The sequence below is a fragment of the Geospiza fortis genome, unplaced genomic scaffold (assembly GCF_000277835.1).
Source record: "Geospiza fortis unplaced genomic scaffold, GeoFor_1.0 scaffold659, whole genome shotgun sequence".
Lineage (NCBI taxonomy): Eukaryota > Metazoa > Chordata > Aves > Passeriformes > Thraupidae > Geospiza > Geospiza fortis.
Window position 1 is genome coordinate 22951 of NW_005054530.1, and position 21502 is coordinate 44452.

At 46.3% G+C, this 21502-nt stretch overlaps 1 protein-coding gene across 2 annotated transcripts in view; it reads right to left on the reverse strand.

The window, feature by feature from the left end:
• The window catches only part of GDPD5 (glycerophosphodiester phosphodiesterase domain containing 5), a 27157-nt gene extending 8008 nt beyond the window's left edge, over positions 1-19149 (reverse strand). For both annotated transcript variants that reach the window (XM_031063775.1, XM_031063774.1), the window contains exons 1-10: positions 19046-19149; positions 15580-15673; positions 15134-15193; positions 12923-13021; positions 11668-11761; positions 9625-9770; positions 5382-5464; positions 2397-2547; positions 1768-1986; positions 999-1156 (exon numbers count right to left, since the gene is read on the reverse strand). In XM_031063775.1, coding sequence (XP_030919635.1) covers positions 999-1156; positions 1768-1986; positions 2397-2547; positions 5382-5464; positions 9625-9770; positions 11668-11761; positions 12923-13021; positions 15134-15193; positions 15580-15657 — 1088 coding nt within the window. In that variant the 5' untranslated portion in view covers positions 15658-15673; positions 19046-19149. The remainder of the gene's footprint in view (positions 1-998; positions 1157-1767; positions 1987-2396; positions 2548-5381; positions 5465-9624; positions 9771-11667; positions 11762-12922; positions 13022-15133; positions 15194-15579; positions 15674-19045) is intronic.
• Between the last annotated feature and the right edge of the window lie 2353 nt (positions 19150-21502).

Here is a 21502-nt window from a genome sequence, read left to right on the forward strand (position 1 = left end):
AGAATTGAGAGAACTGTGTTAAACCAGGGCTGCAGCAACACTTGGCTGGGCACCACAGGGTTCAAGAAACATTCAGGTGACAGCTCTTATTTTGGAGACAGCTCAGGTGGGGTTGATGGGAGATTGGGGCTAAACTGGAATAGTTGAGTGAGTGGGCATAGAGCCCTCTCCATGGGACAGAGCAAACAGGAGGAAAAATAAGCAGGGATTATCCTGCAGGTAAAGCACAACCTTGGTCTTAAGGGTGAGGAGCTGGACTGGCTGCTGGCAGCCACAGAAGGACACAGCTGATCACCCCAAACAGGGCCATGCCCTCAAACAGCTGCAGGCTCAGCTCTTCCCTACTTTAGCTCTGACATGCAGCCAGACAGCTCCTTTGGAGATATTTCTCTTCTGCAAACCTGTTTAATTTAAATTTTAAAAACCAGAAAAGCCCTACTAGAAACAATCTGCCCTCCCTGGGAAAGAGGGCAAAGCTGGGAGCTAAAATACCACACAGTTCACATACAGGTTCAGGCAGGACAGGAACCCCTTACTGTACCAGGGCCATTACAGAGAAGAGCTAAATAGATGATACAGGACAGGAGTTTCACTTTCTGCAAAGAGAAATTTCTGAAAGCATATTCAGACTTTGGGCTAATCAAAATTCCATGCTGGCAGCTCTGGAGCAGACAGAGGGCAGCTGTTAATGAGGATGAAGCAGCACTCAGAGGGAGCTCAGTGTGAAAGGCCTTCACTTTTTCCCAGAACTGTGAGTGCAATAAGAATCAGCCAATTCATACATTTTTATTTCAAAGAGGCTCATCATATCCTGAGGCAGCATGTAGAGATGTCAGAGGCAGCTGTGCATTCCCAGAAACAGCCTGGATTCCGGATGATGGGTAGGGAAAAGCTTGCCCAGCTCAAGCTTTCGAGAGCAAATCCATCTGGAAAGATCCCTGTGTTAAGCCAGACAGGCTGGGATGCTCAGGAAAGGATGCTGAGGGCTCTGGCAGTACCTGACCTCCTCGTTGGTGACCTTGGTGTAGCGCAGGTTGAGCTTCACGATGCCCTTCTCCCTCAGGCGCTCTGCGTCCAGCTTCAGGTCAGAAGTCTGCTGGAAACCAGGAGCAACCTGCCTGACCAGCTGCCTCTCCGTGTCTGGCAGCCACATCACCTGTGGGGGGAGCAAGAAAGGGCACAGGGTATGGCAAATGTGGTTCCCAAATCCAGCCCAGGGCAGGGAATTCCATGAGCTCACACCGTGATTCCAAAGCATGGCACATCAACAGCTCACGCTCAGCTGCAAGAGGGAAAGCGGGTCATGGAACCACAGAGTGGTTTGGGTAGAAAGGGACCTTTAAAGTCATCTCATTCCAACCCCTCACCATTCCAACACCTTTCTCTAGCTCCAAGCCCCAACAAGCCTGGTCTTAATAACTCAGTGACACTCATCTACCAAAGCATCAGAGCAGCACAGAAGCAGCCACATGTATTTTCAGCAGGGAACCAAAAACCTGAGGGAGAAATCTCACCTTACATCCCCACATCTACATTTTAATGATCCCTCTCTTGCTCTTCATCTCCATCTCTGTTGTGACCTTAGTGGGGACTTAAAAAAAAAAATTCCTTATACCCAGAAAGAAAGAACCTCTCCTGAGCTGTACCAGATGCTCCATTCCAACCTCTGTGCCCAGCACAACTTCCAGTGATGCCCCACTGGCGACACACAAGGATTCATGGAAACCATAGGGATTTTGGAAATATCCCCAAGCCCACAGAACTCACAGCCTGCTGCCGAATCCCCGATGCCAGGATGGTTTCCAGGGTGATGTTGATGTAAGTGCTGTAGTAGGGATGAGCTGCTGGCAGATCCTGGAAGTTCAGGATGAGGGATGTGTTGTCCTTGATCACCTCCAGCATATCTTCCAGCTTGCAGACTGACTGGTTGGCAGCCTCCAAGTAGTCAGCCCTTGACAGAGACCCTGCTGTCCAGAAAGGGTCATTCTGGAAGCAAAGCAATCCCAGGATTATTGCCACAAAGCCCAGGATTCCCTAGTGCAAAGACTTTCTTACTTTCTCCTTGTGGAGATGATTGTCCCAAAATCAAATTCAGAAAAAGGGGAACAGTGTATAACATGCTGGTTTTTCTGTCTTTTTTATAATCATATTAAAAAGTGATTATAATTGGGGGTCTTGAAGTTCTTTGTGGTGTCAGCCAGGCTTGAGGCCCCTTTTTCCAGAAGAGGTGCAGAAAGACAAGATGGCTTAGACCAAGCCTAAGTTTAGGAGAGACAGAACTAAACATGGTCCAGCTTCACCACACCACCAGGGAGATTGACCTACACCTTTCCCCCTCAAAGGCGAGCTGGGCAGGAGCTGTGATCCCATGGATCCCATGGCTCCATGGCACCCACCTGCAGGAACCACTCCCCAGCGTTGAGCTTTTCCAGGTCAGTCCAGTTGAACATGGAGCAGTGCTCATAGGCGCGCTCTGGGAACAGCTCCTCCACGTTGGTTGTTCTCCTGAGAGTCTTGTCATGCATCAGAAAGGGCACCCCATCATAGCTGCAAACACAGACCCTCTTACAGGTGTGGAGGAGAGAAATTCCCCTTCCCATTCCAGCCTCTCTTACATCAAAATCCTTGGGAAGGTCTCAACCAGCCTAGAAAAATCCCCAGCATCCTCAACAGGAAGATCTCTCCTAGATACGTGCTGGGTGCTGGCAGTCCCTCCTGCGCTGACACAACACTGTCCATGCCTCATCCACTTTTATCCCCTCAAAAATGTAAAACTCGGGTGGCTTTGACAAGAACACCCACCCTGAATGCTCATCAAAGCTTCTGCAGCTCCCAAAAACATCAGAGGTTTCCCTGGATGCACAGAGACACGTAAACACACAGCAGGAAAGAAAGGGAATTTTCAAAGCCTCTCACATTAGGCTTTCAGCAAGATGCAAGGCTCCCAAACTACCAAAAATGCTCTGAAATTGCCTTCTCCAATTGAAAACTGGTTTTGTGCCCACATGAGTTAAGTTCATGCTTAAAAAAAGAAAGAAAAAACCCCACACCTCTCAGATGAAACTAAGCAGGCAAATGCATGCCCTGAGGTATTTAAGTAATCTGGATATTACAGAATAATGGTTCTGGAAAGCATAAAAAGCTCTTTAAACTTTCTTCCACTCCATTTTCTGTGACCAGATCAGTGGTGAAACCACACAGGGTAGTGACAGTTTTTATCAAAGGCAAGGGAACAGTTGTCTGCGCCCAGGAATCAGAACAAACCCAGCCTGGCAGCAATGGTATTTTCCAAAGCAAGGAGCCCATGTTCCTAACAGGAGACTCAGAAAAAGTCTGAAAAATGATGGGGTGAAATAACAAATCCCATTTGAATTAGGAGACAACCCAGAGCTGTTTCCTAGAGGGAAAATTAAACCCAATTTTAGAGGATGGAGCAAATGTTGCCTCAGCTTTACCACTGAGGCAACATTTGCTCCATCCTCTAAAACTGTGAGAAGTCCCTTCTGACAAAGGTCACTGGCACCTTTATTTGCTATTTCTGGCCTGTGCTGTGGCACCTCCTTCCCCCAGCCCAAAGGAACTCGCTGACACGGCAATCCCACGCTGCTGCAGTCAAAAGGTTTAATAAATACAGTTAAAAATAAAATTTAAAAAAAAAAAGCTCAGTAACTGCACTATGAAGAGTGTGGAGGGCTTAAAAGTGCCAGGAGCTCGAGTTTAACATCTCATAGAAGAGCAGAGCACTGCTAAGCCTTAACCACAGTGCAGAAATCCTGTGGGGCACTTGACATTTGCTCCCTCCTTTCCAATCCTTCCCTCCCAGCACCACTCAGGCCAACCACAGAGTCTTGGCAGGCCCAGGTTTGAAGCAGGAATTCAGAGACAGCAAGCAGAGCTTTAGAAGAAGAGATGTGAGAGGGGGTGGAAGAGGAACACGCAGCAATTCTGGGCTCCCTCTGCTTGGAGCAAAGCTGGCTTTCCAACTGCTCTGGGATGTGGGGTGGGTGTGGAGCAGGATGTGATGGCTCTGAGTGCCTGTCCAAACTGCCCACCCATGCTGGTACATGTCTAGAAGAACATGGAAATATTCCAGGAGGGATGGAGCCATCCAGCCACAGGAACAAAGAGCATCTCCTGAAGGATAAGGACAGCAAGGGCTGTTGTGCTACAAACCCTCCCCAAGGGTGCTGCCTGCTGCACCAATATCCCACTTCTCAGTCTGAAAATCGGTGGAATCCTCTTCTTCTGAAGGCACATGGATCTCTTGGAGAAGGCTCAGGAAATTGGGCCATCAAGGGCATTGTTGAAGCCTGGAGTGCTCCTCTGGCATGGCTGCTGAGTGGCAATGGGGAAGGATCTTGGAGCTTTTCCAGCTCTCCTCCTCCTAAAGCCCACCTTTCTCCTTGGCCAGTGTTAATGGATTCAGCCATGTGAGCCAAGTGCTCATCTGGGAACTGGACATTCAAGTACTTGTCCCCTCACAACAGCTGATAAACTCATTTTGGAAAAAGCAAAAATTGTATAACATACATCCCAATTCATACTCCATCCTTCCACAGTGACCTTGCACTCACCAGTGGGAAGAAATTCCTTCTGTTTTTAAATCATTTTCTCTCCAAAAAATTTATATGAAGTAAAAAGAAAGCAATTAAAAATAAAACTTCCTCGTAGCAGGCAAAAATATCTGTCCATCAACACAAATCTCCAAAGCAGTCAGGGAAAAAATATCTCCTTTGAGTCTTGCTTGTAAGTGGTACTGGGACAAACCAGGAGCAGGAATATTAAGGAACTATCAAACTGCTGGAACAAAGCACAGCTGTGGAAATAACCCTCTCTAAATTCTAATTGGTCTTGGCCACTCAGCTCAACATTTGCCAGCAAGGAATGACTTTCTGACAGTCAGCACCCTCCTTCCCTAAAGATTAATGCCAGAGGAAGAGGAGAAGGAAGGGCTTCCTCCTGGTGCATTCTTGGGACGGTTTGTCAAGGCTGGTGAAAACTCTGCTGTGCAACAAAGTCAAATTGGAATTTCTACAAAGTCCAATTGGAATTTCTGCTCTTTCTGCATCTGGGGTATCCCAGGAGAAGCCACATTGAAGCAGCTCTGGCTGTGTTTTACTGGAATAAACCAGGCTCTAGGATAAACTACAGCCTTATTGCAAATGAAGACAACAAAGAGATCCAGGTTCCCTCGTTTGGACAAGCCCACCTTTCACCATCACCTCAGTGAAATGATCAGCATTGTCTGACAGAAACAGACAGGAGTTACTGGATGAGTTCTCCAGGACAGCCCTTCCCAGTGGGAAGAAGCTGCAGTGCCCAGACTCTGGAAATGCTGGACCATTGCTGCTTGGATTATGCACAGAGCAGCAGTGACCTACCTCAGTACCACATCAGCCTGCACTCCAGACACCTTCTGCTCCACTGCCTTCTGGAAGGACATCAGAGTGTTCTCTGGTGCCAGCTGTCAGGAAAACATAAAAAAAAAAAAAGCAATGAGAGATCAGTAGCATGAGGGAAGTTTACAAAGCAGTGTCAGCAAGGATGCTGGGAGAAGGGTTTGGAGATATCAGGGACCTAAAATGTTATTACTCCACATCTATCTGTGCCCAAAAATTCCTGTCTCTTCCATGCCACAGAGAACAACTAGACCACACATTCTGAAAGATACATTTTACTCCCACTTCTGCTCACTCCATAAAGTCATCTATTAGTCTAAAAATCAGAGATTTTCTCTAATAGAAAATGTCCTAGTTAGTTTTACCAGCAATTTAAAAAATAGCCTTAAGCCTAGAAAATGTATCCCTGTGGCTACCAGAGAAAAGGACTCGGATTTTATTTGAAATTCCTCCCTGTTGAATGGAGCAGATGGTAACAGAATTAGGGTTTGTTTAAAATAAAAATGGTGTGAAGACAAATACTTTGCTGTTCCACAAAAGCAGTACAGTGTAGCTGTTCCCAAAACACCCATGAAACAACAGGCAGACCAGAAAAAAAATATTGACAACTACAGAAAAAAAAAATGGCAGGTTTCCTGCACATCAAAATAAGGTTATTTTTGAAAAATAAATTACTTTTTCCACATTTTTTCAGGTTTAGAGCACCTGTAACACCCTGTTTTTCCACCAGCAGGATCAGTTCCATCAGGACACAATGAACATTCACATCCCACAATTTACTGCAAAGGGGAATAATTAACAGCAAAGGCCCAACTGCACCATGCAAGCAAGATATAATAATAAAATAATGTAAATAAATACTAAAACTGGCTTAAGCATCTAGAGTGGCTGTAAGAGACATTTGCTTTCTGATCACCTCACAGGCTCAGGTCAGCAAAGCTTTGGGGTAAAATAAAATAATCAGAGCAAATGTCAGCCCCAACCCTCACCCAGCTCTGGTATCTCAGCACGGGATTCCTCTGGCTCCAGCCACACATCAGCACAAGTTCATTTCTACGTTTGCCCAACAAAGGCAGCACAGAGCCACATTATCTTCCCAAAGCAGCTCCCAGTCGAAGCCAGACTTGTTTGGGCCAGGAGAGACGCGACAGCCCTGGTGCCCAGCTGGGTCACCCAAGGTCGATCAAAGAGGAGCTCTGCACACATTCCCAGAGCCCTCCATACATTCCCAGAGCTGTCAGCAGAGAGCAGCAGCCACAAGGAGCTGGAGAATCCCAGCCACACTGGCTCACATCACCTTGGGCTGCTGTTACCACCTAAGGCATCCCTTCCCAAGCAGCCCAGGTTTCTGCAGGGTAACCCTGCAATGATCCCAGAAAAACCTCTCCTCCAAAGCAGGCTGGGAGAGCACGGCTTGTTCAGCCTGGAGAACAGAAGATTCTGGGAAAATTCAGCCTAAAGGGGCACTGAGGAGACCTCACTGCAGCCTTGCAGTACTTAAAGGGGAGTTGGAAAAAAGGAAAACACATTTTACACAGACAGGACACAGGGAATGGCTCCCACTGCCAGAGGGCACGGATGGATGGGATTTTGGGAAGGAATTGTTCCCTGTGAGGGTGGGCAGGTGAGGTCCTGGCACAGGGTGCCCAGAGCAGCTGTGGTTGCCCTGGATCTCTGGCAGTGCCCAAGGCCAGGCTGGACAGGGCTTGGAGCACCCTGGGATGGTGCCCATTCCAGAGCAGAGGAATGAGATGAGCTTTCAGGTCCCTTCCAACCCAAAGCATCCTGTGATTCTGTGATCAGAACCCTTCAGGCAAAGACAGATCTCCCTGTGAGCAGGTGCTGAGTCCCCAGGCTGTCACCCTGACAGGAATAATTGCTTTTCCCAGTGAATCCATCCCAACCTGCCCTCTGCAGCTGCTGAAACTCTGCACAAAGCACCGACACTCATGACAAAACTCAGCAAACATCAACCAGAAAGCCAGGAAAAATATCCTCAGAGATGGCACCACTCTGGAGGCAGCATTGCTCTGTACCAGGGGTTTATAAACCCTGAGATGTGAGGGGTTTTGTGAGAAAGGAAAATCTGAGATACAGGCATTTCCATCCTCCCAGCCTGTCTATTCCTCCAAGAAGGAGGGAGCTGAAGCCCCAAATTAAGCATGTTTAAGGCAAAGATGCATCCAAGTGGGGCAGCTGTTACAGGAATTAATTGCTGAGATTTAATTGTATTTTCTTAAAAAGGCTTTACAGCTAAACTCCCATAACTTAAAAAAATGTACAACCTTTCTGCTTGTATGTCTCTCTGCATCTCTCCAGGTTTTTTAAAGGGATACCTGCTTGGTACAATATATTCAGCTGTGCTATGTCTAAAACCTAAATCCAGGTTTATAACAAGGGATACAACCAATTCCTTAAGGGAAAGAAACCTTGGGGCACAAAGCAATGATTTCCAAACCTCCTCTCTTTTATAAACCATGCCCAGGTACTGAGAGCCAGACAGACCCAGCTCAGGATTTCTAGCAGCTCTTCCTCCTCTCTGTGCTTGGTTTGAGAGACTCATCCCCTGCAAAAATCAGGCTACTATTCATTTCTTCCTGCTGCAGAGACACAGCAAGTAATTTCTAGAAAATTACAGCAACTGAACTCATTTTGGTTATTTTTGTGCTTAGAAATCCATTGCAAATGCATTCAAACAGAGACAGGAGCTTTGGGGACCTTCCTTGAAGATTATGAAACTGTGTCAGAGCAGCACAGCCTGGCTGCAGCTGGACATCACCACATTTGTGTTTTTCCCTTAATTAGCCAGGCCTTAAAAATAAACTCATGGCATCATTTGTTGGGGAGGTTAATGAAGAAGCCTGGACAGAAGAACCAAATTTTATTCCAAACTAATTGCAGCCACTGCAAACATCTGGCTGGTCTAGGGAAAAGTGCCCCTGGCCATGGCAAGGGGCTGGAACAAGGTGGTTCTGAAGGTCCCTTTCAGCCCAAACCATCCTGGGATTCTGTGATTATGCACTAAAGGATCTGATCTTTTGTTTCATCAACAAGATTTAAGTTTTCTTGTCCTTTTGGAAATATGGCCATCATTTTAATGTATTTTTCATTAATTTTTCCCCTTTATTTCTCCAGTATTAATCACTTTGTGAGCCACAAACTGGACCAAAGAACCCCACAAGGATTAAAGCGATATCTAAGAAACGAAATCTTAGAAATGAAATTTCATCTAAGAATTTTCTTTTGTGTAAAACAATGCCCTTTGGAAGTTCCCTGTGTGGGGCTTAGTGTGGGATCTGCCAGGCCACTGGATTTCAGTATTAGTGTCCCATCGTGCCAGGTGAGTAACAGCCAAGGCAATAAGAGTTCTGTTTAAAACAGAAAATAAAATAATGTCTGTAATCCCCATATTTTAGAGAACATCCATAACTAACCCTGCCCATAGAAGGGGCTCAGAACTCAATGGTCTCCAAGGTCCCTTCCCACAAAAACCATTCTGGGATTATGTGACCCAAATTTTCAGTAAATTCCTCAACCTGACTGAAAGGAAGTGAAAAAACACAAAACAAACCAGAAAAAAAAAATAAAAACAACAAAAACCAACCCTACAATGGACAAGAGGATAAACTCATAAGCAAGAGCCATTAGGGATTTAATAAGTAGATGCAGGAGATGAGACCTCATTATTGTACTGCCCACACAAGAAAGCTGAAGCTTGATTTAATGAAAGAGGACCTGACCTGACACAGATTTATCTCCCAGACAAACCCTCCTCCTGCTCTGGCAGAAGATGTTCATTGTGAGGGTTTGCTGCTATCAGTCAGACCAGCAGGCAGGTTAACTGCTCTTATTTTTAATATGTAATGGACCTGTGCAGCAAAGCCACTGCTTCTGGATTTCACCTGCACAAGCAGCACAAACCAAAGCTCTTCAGAAGCCTGAAGAAAAAAGCCACCCCAAACAGATGGGTGGAAGAGAAGGAGAATGGAAGAGAAGATGAAGGGAAGGATCCCACAATTCTGTGAAAACCAGCAGCCCAAAGAATGCAGTGGCACAAATCAGCCTTTTGTTTGCACCTCAAACATCTGGGGGGGCACTTGACTCTGGGTTCAAGCCCTGCTTTATTTCCACAGCAATCCCAGGCAGCAGGAGTGCCTCCAAACTGTGTTTGTTGTACCCATCCCTGGAGAGTGGCAGCTCCAGCAGCTCCAGGGTCACTACTCACCATGGGAGCCCCACGGTGCCCCAGGATGGCTGGCCTGGGTGCCAGGGCCTTCTTCTCCATGATGCAGGGCGAGGAGATGGCCAGGGGCACGAGGTAAAGTGCAACCACAACTGCCAGGTATGCAGTGAACATCAGCATCTGGGAGGCTGGGGTGGGGAGAGACACAAAGAGGTGGTGAAAAGGCTAGCCCTGACCTCCTCACATCACAGCAGCAAAGGCAAGACTCCTCTGTCTTCCTCCACTGATCTACTGTCAGGGTTTAGGAAAAAAACATTAAAAAAAATAAATTCAAGTCCTGAAAGAGGTTTTCACTCCATTTTGTATTGGGAAAATAAGTCAAGTGAATTGCTTCAACCTCCAGAGATGTAGCTCAAAATGTTGTTGGCATTTCCACCCTTTGGGTGGGACAGCACCAAATTTTGCCCTGCCTGACATGAGAAATAATTCCCCAGTCACACACAGCTAGAAATAAGCCATGGCACCACCTCAGTGCATTGAAAGTTTATATTGGTGGTTCACCAGCACCATCCACTTCAGCCAGGGCAAAGCCACTTCAGCAGCTTCTGCCTTGAGATTTGCACCAGAAAAATGCAATCATGTGTTACTGAGCAAGCTGGAGATGTTTAAATAAATCCCTGGGCTGTGACAGAGCTGCAGTGCTTGGGGCCAGATGAGCAGTACTGCCTCCCATGCCACCCAAATTCCATTTATCAGTGACTTCCCAGCAAGCCCAGACTCCCTGAGAATCTCTGGAAGGTGCTGACAACAGAATCCCCCCCTGTGCCCCACAGGTGTCTGTTCCTTCTGAAAAACAACAGGCACCTCTGAACACCTGAGATATCTGGAGCCACTTGAAACCACAGATGTTACAGCAGGAGACTTTGTTTTTTAAAATTTTTTAAAAAATTATTATTTATTTTGCAAACTCACGAAGGTTTTGGAACTCAAGGGATAACCTCCAAAAAAGAAAAAAAACCAAACCAAAACAAAATGAAACAAAAAAAAACCCCAAAAAACCAACAAACCACTTAAAACAAATATTTGCAATGAATGCAAGATAGAGAAGGTAGTGGGTTTTTTTATTTTTAGGCCTAGCTCAGCTCCTGGCCACAGCTGATCTGGTTTCACTCATAAATAGGCTCCTTTTTTGCTTCCAGCATCTAATAGGCTCATTCACACATGTTCCCAGAAGGCAGAAAGTAACTCTAGGAACTCTGCCAGGGATTTTTTTCCTCCATCACTCAGGGAGCACTCCAGGAACTCAGTGACACCTTGCTCAGGGACCTGATGCTGTGTCCTGCACCTTGAAGGTGTCACCAGCACCCAAACCTGCAGGCAGACACAGAATGGGATCCTGACCAGGCTCTGAAAATTCACTTTAACCAGAACAAAAAAAAAACCCCAAAAAAACTTGCTCAGGGAAAAAAAAAAAGCTGAAGTGCCACAAAGAAAGGGCAAGAATAGGCTTGCACCAAGACCTGCAGCTGTTTCCAAAATATTAAAATCCTATTTTTCTATTAAAAGTGACTGCAGGTTCTCACAGATATTTTGGTTTTTTTCCTTTTATTTCTAAACCACCATGTCTGTACTAAAAAGCCTGTAAACTCTTCCAGGTAAGATAAATTCCATGAGTCAAATGAGTCTGAAATAATCTTAAGATCAAGAGATAGCACTGTTTTTTCTTAAAAACAAGCAAAACAATCCAGGAACAGAAAGAGAGGAGGAAAACAGCTTCCTGGCTTATTGAAATAATTAAAAAAGGAAAAGGAAAAAAGAGAAACAAGGGGGGGAAAAGAGAAACAAGGGGGGAAAAAGAGAAACAAGGGGGAAAAGCGAAATATAGGGGGAAAATAGAAACAAGGGGAGAAAATAGAAACAAGGGGAGAAAAGAGAAACATGGGGAGAAAAAGAGAAACAAAGGGGGGAAAAGAGAAACAAAGGGGAGAGGAAGATAAACATGGGGAAAGAAAGAGAAACAAGGAGGGGGAAAAGAGCCAAGAGGAGCAGCCAGTGGCCACCCTGCAGGGACAAGGAGGTACTCACTGGCTTTCTCTGTCCGTGCAAACTGCCCTGCCACCAACCACGACAGTGCTGTGACAGCTGCCAGGGCTCCTATATGCAAGAAAGGGGCTGTGGCCTGCAGGGCACAAGAACAGGAGAGGAAAACGTGATTAAAAACACCCCAGCACCTTGGAAATTCGTTGGTTTTGCAGGTTCTGTTTTGGCCATTGCTTCTTCCAAATGCTGCCATTGCCTCTGGCTTTTAGGCTGCTCTGAAGGGAAAGGAGGAAATTCCCTTTTAGGGGGAATTTTTCCCTCAATAACACAGATATTTGGGAAAAGGGCTGCTGGAGGGAGTCCAGAGGAGGCCACAGAGCTGCTCCAGGGCTGGAGTCCCTCTGCTCTTGAACCAGGCTGGGGAGTTCACCTGGAAAAGGCTCCAGGGACAATTTATTGTGGCCTTTTAGGACTTAGTGGGGGTCTATAAGAAAATGTGGACAGATTTTATTAGTGTCAGCTGCAGTAGGACATGAGGGAATGGTCTCAAACTGGAATAGTGTAGGTTCAGACTAAATATAAGGAAAAAAATTCAGGATGAGGGTGGGCAGGCCCTGGCACAGGGTGCCCAGAGCAGCTGGATCCCTGGAAATATCCAAGGCCAGGCTGGACAGGGCTTGGAGCACCCTGGGACAATGGAAAGTGTCCCTTCTCAAGGCAGGGGGTGGCATTGGATGGGGATTAAGGTCCCTTCCCACCCAAACTCTTCTGGAATTCTCTGAACACACTGGCCTGTATCAGCAGGGAGCAGTACCATGACACAAAGCTGGAGATGGATCATCTGAGTCGTGCTTCTGCTCTCCAACTCCCTGCCTAAATCTTAAAAATACCCCAGTAAAACAAAGCACTTCTGAGAAATGTTAGTCACTTGTGTGAATGCCATTTCCACCCCCTGCCTTTGCATAGATTTGCATACTCCCAAATACACGTCAGTGGTCACCTCCTAAGCAAAAGGGGGAAAATATTTTTGGACTTCTTTTTCTGAGGAAGAGGGGGAAAAAGGAACAGAGAGCAGCTCTGTAAGAAATTAAATTAGTAGGTATTTTCCTTTCATACTTCTCTAGCCCCGCAAGACACCACAAATCTTCCTTAAAACAATTTTCTCATTGCCAAGATTTCAATCTGAGCTGTGACAACCATCAAGACAGAGTTTCACCCTACAGAAATACATCAATCCCATGGAATCCAGCTGCACTGGCCCCTTTCCTCCCCCAGGGAAGCATCCTTGCAAGCAACTTACCTGCAATGAAATAAAAACCATCTCCCACTCATCATCCCAAAGCTGTGCTATCGATGACATGGTCACCACAGTAGTTATCAAGGTTGTCACCAGGCCAATCTGCAAGAAACCAGGGGGTATTTACAGGCTGGAGACTGTGGTTGTTATAAAAATTAGGTTGGGATATTTATTACAGGTTGGGAAATGGAGAGAGAAAAGCTTAGCATGTAATAAAAGGTCTGAAAAAAAGACTCACAGGGAAGGAGGTTGGGCTCATGTGCTGTTATGTTAGAGCAGACACTGGGGCTGGGGAAGGGACACTGGTGGCACTGAGGTGACAGACCTCGGCCCCCCAGGACCTCTCTCTCTCATGGAAGCCCTCAGAGATCCGAGCAAAGCAGTCAAAAAGAAAACTCAACCTCCATGGTGAAGGTAAAGAGTTCAAACCAAGGAAAAGTGCCACAGAAATAACTCCAGCTGCAAAGACTGGAAATCTGGGCTGCCTGTCTAAAAATAATTCCCCACTCTCTGCCTGTGTCTGGTATTCAGCCTCTGCTGTTCTGCCAGAGCCAAAGGATGCTGCTGCAGATCCAAAATCTGCAGGGGAGACTGGGCAGAAAATTGATCCCCAGAAATGAATGGATCATGTCAGGTGCACAGGGTTTCTCCAGGACCATTTCAGGTTTAATACTTCAGACCAGCAAATAAAATCCCACATTGCCAACATTTACAGAATGCCTTTGGTACATGTAAACAGGATTCCTCTTTCCAGAGCCCTAATTCTCCTTGCTGTGGCCATCCTGTGTGGCACAGAGGTGTCAGGACACAAATCTCCCCTCCTTCCATCAGCTCCAATTTATTGCTTCTTCTCCTCCCCCCACACTCATCTCCCACTTGGCTCACAACCCTCTGCACAGAATTACAGGAGAAAATTGGAAGGAGTTGGGTGCTTTGCCCATACCAGCCTTTCCCACACACTTGAATCTATATTTGAAGTTAATTCAGTACAGTTCCAAGAAAAATATTAACTTATTCCAGCCTTGTATCTCAACCTCCTTAGGAAGCTGAGGGAGGTGTGGGGAAGGGAAGAGACAGAGCCACAGATCTGAGCTGTGATGAGAAGGGGGATTATTTGGAAGGGGAGGAAGGGTGGGAGTCCAGAGGGTAGAACTGATCCCCATCACATCCCTCTTCTGGACTTACTCATCTCAGCCCACCAACATATCTGAAAAATACCATTTTCCCTGATGATGAAACATATATCAGACTCAAGAATTGATAATTTCTTTTGCAGAAGCAGTCAGACAGTCCCTGCCCCCTCTCTGATTGCATCCTCTTCCCCTAAGGAAGCATAGTTTCTATCATCTCTAAGGAAAAGAAAAAAAGGAAAAGAAAGAAAAAAAGTAAAAGGAAGAAAGGAAAAGAAAAAAATGAAAAGGAAAAAAAAGGAAAAGAAAAAAAGGGAAAGAATAAAAGGGAAAGAAAAAAAAGGGAAAGGAAAAAAAAAGGGAAAGAAAAAAAGGGAAAGAAAAAAAGGGAAAGAAAAAGGCAGGGTGGGGAAGTATCTGCTGTCCTTGTCCTGAGAGGTTCAGGCTCTGATCCCACACCACATGCAGAATTTCAGGAGGAGCTGGGCATTGGCAGATTCAGGACTGCTCCCTTCATTTCCAGTCAGCAGACTGCCAGCTACAATGGGATCCTGCCAACCCATTTTCTCTCCCTGCACACCTTTCCCCTCCCTTTCTATGCTCCAAATATCTTTCCTTGTGTTTCACAGCAGTGTTGCTCAAACTGCTTCACACACAAATCCCCTTGGGCCAGCAAACCTCACCCTGCACGCCCTCAGCCTCAACACCTACATCTCCTTCTCCCAAGGCTTTCCCAGCTGCTTCCTCCAAGCACACTGTGAACAGCTTCACCTCTGCTCAGCCCCTCTCCAGGACTGGGGTCAGCGCAGAAGGGAGCCCCAGACAGGTTCCTGGAGCACCTGAGCTGGGACTGCATCAGGCTGCTCTAAGCACTGGTGTCTCTCCATCTCCACAGCAAGGGCCAAAAGCATTTCACCAAATTCTTTGCCCCCAGGCTCTGACAGCCTCTCCTGAGCAGTTTGCACCCATGCACCACAGACATTTCATGCTCTTCCCAAGACACAGTGACAGAAGTGCCTCCCCCCGATGGCTCCTCAGGCTCCAGCATTCCTGAGACCCTGCTCCCCTTGGAGCTGAGATTTACCTTGTGCAGCCAGTGCAGGTTCATCTGCTGTCCCACAGCTATGTGACACAGTGCCAGGATCTGGGAGGGACAGACAGACAGTCAGACAGAGGCACATCACCACCCTGAAGGGTTTGAGCATGCAGGGACAGTGCCACTTGGATGGACACCACTATGAACGTCCCAACACCTTGGGACAAAAGAAACTACTGCCACTTGTGCCCAGAAGTGGAAACTGGGCCATACCATGGGAAACAAAACTGTATTCCTCCTCTGAGGGTATCTGTCTTTTACTTTTGAGCATCTGAGCTCAAAGACCATCAGTTTCTCACTTTTGATTTTATGCAACTCCAGGCTAAGAGAAAGAGAGAGAAATCACTCCTCAACTTGTAGATGGCCTGAGGAGCTCGTGGCCTTTTTAAAGCCAACACACAAAGCTCTAGGAAATGGGATTTCTTTCTACTCACCAGTAACATTGTGATGTAGGTAAAGCCAGCAGCAGTTGTTACAAGGATTGGAATGGACCAGTCACTCCAGTATCCCATTCGGTTATATAAAAACCTGGGGGAGAAGTGGGAAGGGCAGATTAAGAAGGGATTCAACACCAGGACAGCTTCACAGGGGTTAGACAAGACTTTAGGAAACTTTAGATCTTTCTCTAGAAAAGAGATAGGTAGCAAAAAGCACAAGTGACAACCCAGTGCTTTAATCCCTTATGGAAATTACCTGGATAGAGAGAGGCAGAGAAACCCCAGAACCCTTCTTGCAGTTCCTGACAGTTCAGACCTGACCTGGATTCATATTTTTCCTCTGGATTTTTAGGAAAAAAAGCCAAAACCAAAACAACATTCCTAAATTGGCTTGGATCAGGGTTGACATTATCTGACATTATCTCCGTGCAAAAACCCTTTGGCACAGCAAGGACAAGATGGTTCTGGGGTGGAATCAGCTCTATCAAGGAACTGACTGGGTCTTTTTTTCCCTTTTTTGGCCTTTTTGTCTCTTAGTGCCTTTCTTTTTTGGTTGGTTTTTCTTTTTTTTTTGGTTACAACAGACAGAAATGCTGCATTATATAAAAGCAGGTCAAAGATTCAATCTCTTCCCCAGCACTCAAATCCAGCATCATTCATCAGCCAGAACCTCTGGTCTGTTTGGACAAACTGGGATGATTTTTGGGGCTGTCCTGTGCAGAGCTAGGAGCTAGATTCCATGATATAATTCAGGATATTCTCTGATTCTTATTCTGTCCAGGAGTAAAGCTCCCCTGTGGGACCTGGAAAGCAAATCCTTGGGCTCAACAGGCATGGCCCAGGTCCAGGCTCTGCTCAGGGAGTCAAAGAGCACAAACCCAGGGATCTGCAGGGATCCAGACATGCTGTTAGGAAAAAAGGGGAAGAAAGGAAGGAGGGCTCCTCTGAAGTCTTTGCTGATGTCACCACCCAGAGCTTCCTTAGCTCTCAGGCCATTTAAGCTTTTGCTCTGATGTCCCTTCAGTGTCCCTCTGAGAGCACCAAGCCTTCACTTGATGTGCAAATGATTCTTTTAAACTGCTGGGTCCATGGTGGCTAAGGAGCAGAGGAGCTTTCTCCAGAACCAAGGAAGAAAACATTTGCTACACAGACTTGAATTTTATGGTCCTGCTGCAGGGGGAACACAGGCAGGGTCACAAATTACAGCATCCCCCTCAGCCTGCCTGAGCTAGAGTGAAACCTTCTGGTGCAGTACAAACCTCAGACAGTGCAGAGCTGAACTGTAATACTGTAATGCAATAAATTAAAAAAAAAAATTACTGAAGAGGCACAGAGCATCTTCACTTACAAGGACCTCAGTGTTAAAAGCCTGAAGCAATACATGCTGGCCCACAGTTTTGCCTTGTCCTCCTAAAGCCCATTTCAATCCCAGAGCAGCCCTTTGGTCCTTACAAGTTTAAATGACCCAGCTGCTGCCCAAGCTGCCTGACACACAGATAAAAAGATGAAAAACCTCCTCAAGGGTGGCAGAGGGAAAAGACCCTCAGAGGTTTGGGTTGAAAATCTCCTCCTAGAGGGTGGTGCAGAGCTGGAACCAGTCCCATTGAGGGGGGAAGTCTTCCTTCAGTCCCTCTCCACCTGGTGGGACAGGCTGAAGGTGACAGGAGCTAGGAGAGCTGCAGGGATGAGCTCTGGAGGGCAGGAAGGAGCTCAGCAGCTCCTCACCAATATCACAGCAACTCCTTCTCCCAGCTCCTCTGGAAGACCCTCGGTGTGCCATGCCCCAAAGAGCCCTTCCTATCCTCTGGGGGAGCTCCCAGGTGCCCAAGAAATCAGTGGGGCAGAGAGGAAGGCAGCAGGAGCAAGCAGCAAAGAAATCTTGTCCAAAAACACCATCCAGAAGTGACAAGAGAGGAACAGCAAAGGTGCTGCTTCTAAACAACAGGACCCCACTGTGCCTCATCAGCAACAGGTTCACAGCTCTGCTGGGAATAAAATGATGCTTGCAAGTCCTTCTCACCCTGTCTGGCCCCAGATTGCTGTTTTTAGGGAGCCCATGCAGCTGTGCTGGAAGGGAAGGGCCAGGCTCAGCCTGCACAGACCAAATGGAAATTATTTCTCCCCCTTGCCTGGAACTGGCATGGCTGTAATTAAAGCCTCACCCTGTGTTCTCCTCCTCCTACCCAGCCTTTCCACAGCTGTTTTCCAGAAACCCTGCTCGACCTCTGGTGGTGTGTGGAGCAGGGATCCAGCTGGGGTTACAGCACACACACAGCACTGAGCCATTCTCAGCACGGAGTGGCAGGGCCTGAAATGCTGTTTTCATCCACAGAGCCTCTGCCAGCCCCGCGCTGCACAAGAGAGAATCCTTTCCCTCTTGGGATGTGCTTCCAGCACCCTGGGATGCATGTCAGGGACAGGGCTCTGGGCTGCAGGTGACATCTGATGTGTTAAATCACAAATGTTCTCTTGCATCCAGAGCAGACCTGCACATCTTCCCCCACTCCTGCAAGAATATTTGGGGACCCAAAACTTGGCAGCACTGCAGCTGCAGGGCCCATTCCCAGCATTCCCAGGGCTTTCCCTCATTTCTGAAGGAATGTTTTAGCCCTCTCACAACTCTGTGCTCAGCCAGAGCTGGTTTTGCACTGGAGCAATCACATCCTTTACTGAGGGTACAAACTGAAGAAGAGAAGGGTTCCAAAATACCACTTAAAAAAAGGCATTTTTATCGCGCTGCTGTTACAAATAACACAGAGCCATGGTGATGGTTTCACTTCTCACAGTGTGGGTGTGAGCAAAGAGAAAAAACCCATTTTCTCCTGGGGGGAGCCAGCTCACATCACCATGTTGGTAAACACTCTCCCTCACACAGCTCCAGCATCTAAAGCAGATATTTATTTAAGGGATCAGCTCCCCACTGTGCTTTAAAATACACTTTACATCTGATGTTTGACAAGAAGATGATGTCAAAGCAGTTTGGTTAGAATACAGCCCAAGGTGCTGTCAAAATGTTTTAAGATGCTGCCGATAATAAAAGGGAGAATAATTTCCAGCACTGGAGGCAGCTGGCAACACCCTAAATTCCAGCACATCCCACTGCAAAGCTCCTTTTCAGCTCCTTCCAACTTTGTATAATATTTTCCACACCCATGTGCTTCAGGCTGAATTTTTGCCATGGGTATTTTGTGGAATAGCTGCAGCCAAATTGCTCAGTCACTTTCAAATCCAGCCAAACATCAAGATAAACAAACAAAAACCCAGCCACCAAGTGGAGATGTGAGGCCACGTTACATCTACACACCGATCAGGCAGAAGGAGCTCTCCTTGAGCCCCACTTCCCACCCCATTTCCCCTTTCTCATCATTACAGTTCCATCCAAAGGATCTGGATGAACCCAAAGCTGCATCAAGCAGGTGCATGATGGCCAAAACCCAAATTTTCTGAGGGAAGCTCTACTCACCAGTTGATTTCATTGTAGTCATTGTGAACTTCCCACCAGAAGTAAAACCACACCAGGGTGAGGAAGAAGGATGAGGTGAGGATGAGGAACCAGAGGCGCTCCCACTGTGGAGGAAGAGAAGTCAGTGTCAATAGGATCCCACCTGTGGAGACTCAGTGGAGTAAAGAGGCATTTCCAAAGGCAGATTTGGAAATGTTCCACATTTCCCCAGGTCTGGGCAGAGGGCTCATTTATGTGAATTCATCTTATGGAGGGCTGGAAGAGCATTTCTCCAGCTGCCAGGGAAGAGGGGACATTTCTGGATATGGAGCTGCGGTTTTGTCTGGTGAGGATTTTTTGTTGGTGGTTGTTTAGGTGGGTTTTCTTGGTTTTTTGAGGCAATTGTTTAATTAACTTTCCCATTCTCATGCATCTTCCCCTCCCCTGGGCTTAGCCTAAATGAGTAGTTATCACACGGTGAAGATTACACAGCAGATTAGGGATGTTCCTACTCCTTATTCCTTCCCCTGAGGTGCTCAGATCCTGCAGAGCCAAACCACCCATCCCCAACATTTATTCCTTCCCACCACCACATATTTCAAGTGTTTTGCAAACAGACCACACCAGTACCAACGTTCAGCATACAGGATCATTTCAAATTCTACTCAACACACATGCACACACAAAAGAAATCCCTCAAATAAATCTGTTCAGTGCCCCTGCTCCAATGCCATGGGTAAAATCCCAGACCACAAGGACATCAATCAGTAACTGCCTCCCACCAGCACCATTTCCATGGGCTCCTGGTTGGTTTTTACTCCTTGGCCCTAAACAGTCCACAGGTGTTTTCATTTCAACAGGGAAAACATTGAAATAAATTCTGCCCGGAAAATATTCCAACAAATCTTCTCTTCCCACAATGAGCAAAGAAGGATGAAGACTGGAAAAGACTATGAACAACTCTTGCCACTATAATTCCCTTCCAGACCCTGAGCACACATGGATATTTTTGGAAAATGCCCTTTTCTCTGGTGAACGCTCCTGGCTTTTTAATTATGCAAAACAATGTAACCAATATAGTGACAATAGAAACACTAAAAAATACAAGGTTTTGCCTCTCTTTCCATGGGCAGGGCTGGAGTTACCTACTTAACTGTGAATTATTTTTATAATTATTTTAAACTGTGGCTATTTTTTAATGTGCATCACCCTGGATATTAATCCTGTGATACAACTCTTCCTTGTATCCTCCATCATAGGAAAAAAAAAATGCCAAATAAAGCAATAAAAAGGCTTGGAATTATTTCATTTTTGCTGTGCCAAAAATTATGTTTTCTGCTAGAAATTCCAAATTCTTGGCTGTATAAGCCAAATCAAGACATCCAGTTTTGCCCAGAGAAGCCATGGCTGCCCCTGGATCCCTGGGAGTGTTCCAAAGGCCGGACAGGGCTGGGAGCAGCCTGGGATAAGGAAGGTGTCCCTGCCCATGGTGGGGTGCCACTGGATGGGCTTTAAGGTCCCTTCCAACCCAACCCATTCCCCTCCTTCTGGATGCCTTCCAGTCTGCACATCCCCAAGATCTCAAACCTCAATTTCCCACTGCTTGTTGGGATTTTCTCTCCCCCGCTCCATTTGGGTCTAACACCTCCTTGCATATTTAACCCATATAAGTTAAATATGGGTTATATTCCCACATATATTTGGGGTTTTCCAAGGCAAGGGAGGTTTTAGGTACCTTTTACGCCAAAGACTAACATTTCTACAAAAATCCCACCCTCCAGCTCTTTAAAGGTCACTCTGGGCTGAGCTTTGCTGATATTCATGCACTGGATGACACTGATTTGATAAACAAGCCAAGGAAAACATTTTAAAATCTTTGAGCTCTTCCCCCTGTATATATAAAGATAATTCCCCCCCCTTATTTACATGCAGGCAGCAGAGCTTGTGGCAAGCTCTCCAAAAGCTATTTTGGGCCTGTCCTTGAGGGAGCCCTTGCCATGCCTTGCTGGTTTTGTGAAAACCCAGGCAAATTCTTCTGTCTCAAGGCATCCTTCAGTGAGTTCAGGCACATTTCTCATTGGGCTTTCAGAAAAAACACAGAATATTTGATCTTTAAGGTCCCTTCCAACCATTCTCTGATTCAGTGATCAACAGGCACAATGTGAAGGGCTCCAAAAGGAAATTAATGACAACAGAGACATTCTACCAAGTTGTAGATTGCCAGATTTTAAAATTTTCATTAAAATCACAGAATCCTTAATAACAAATAAATATATAAATCAGTGTTTCACACACATTCTCCACCACTTTTGCACATCCCCAATCCCTACACCGTTCCAGCTCCAGGTTAGGGGGTTTTGGGGAAAAAAAACAATCCACATATTAAAGGAATTTGCAGAAAAGCCAGTGTTTGATTCATCTGTGACACTGGCTTATGGATTTTTCCCACTTCTGTGCTTGAAGATTTAATCTTGTTTA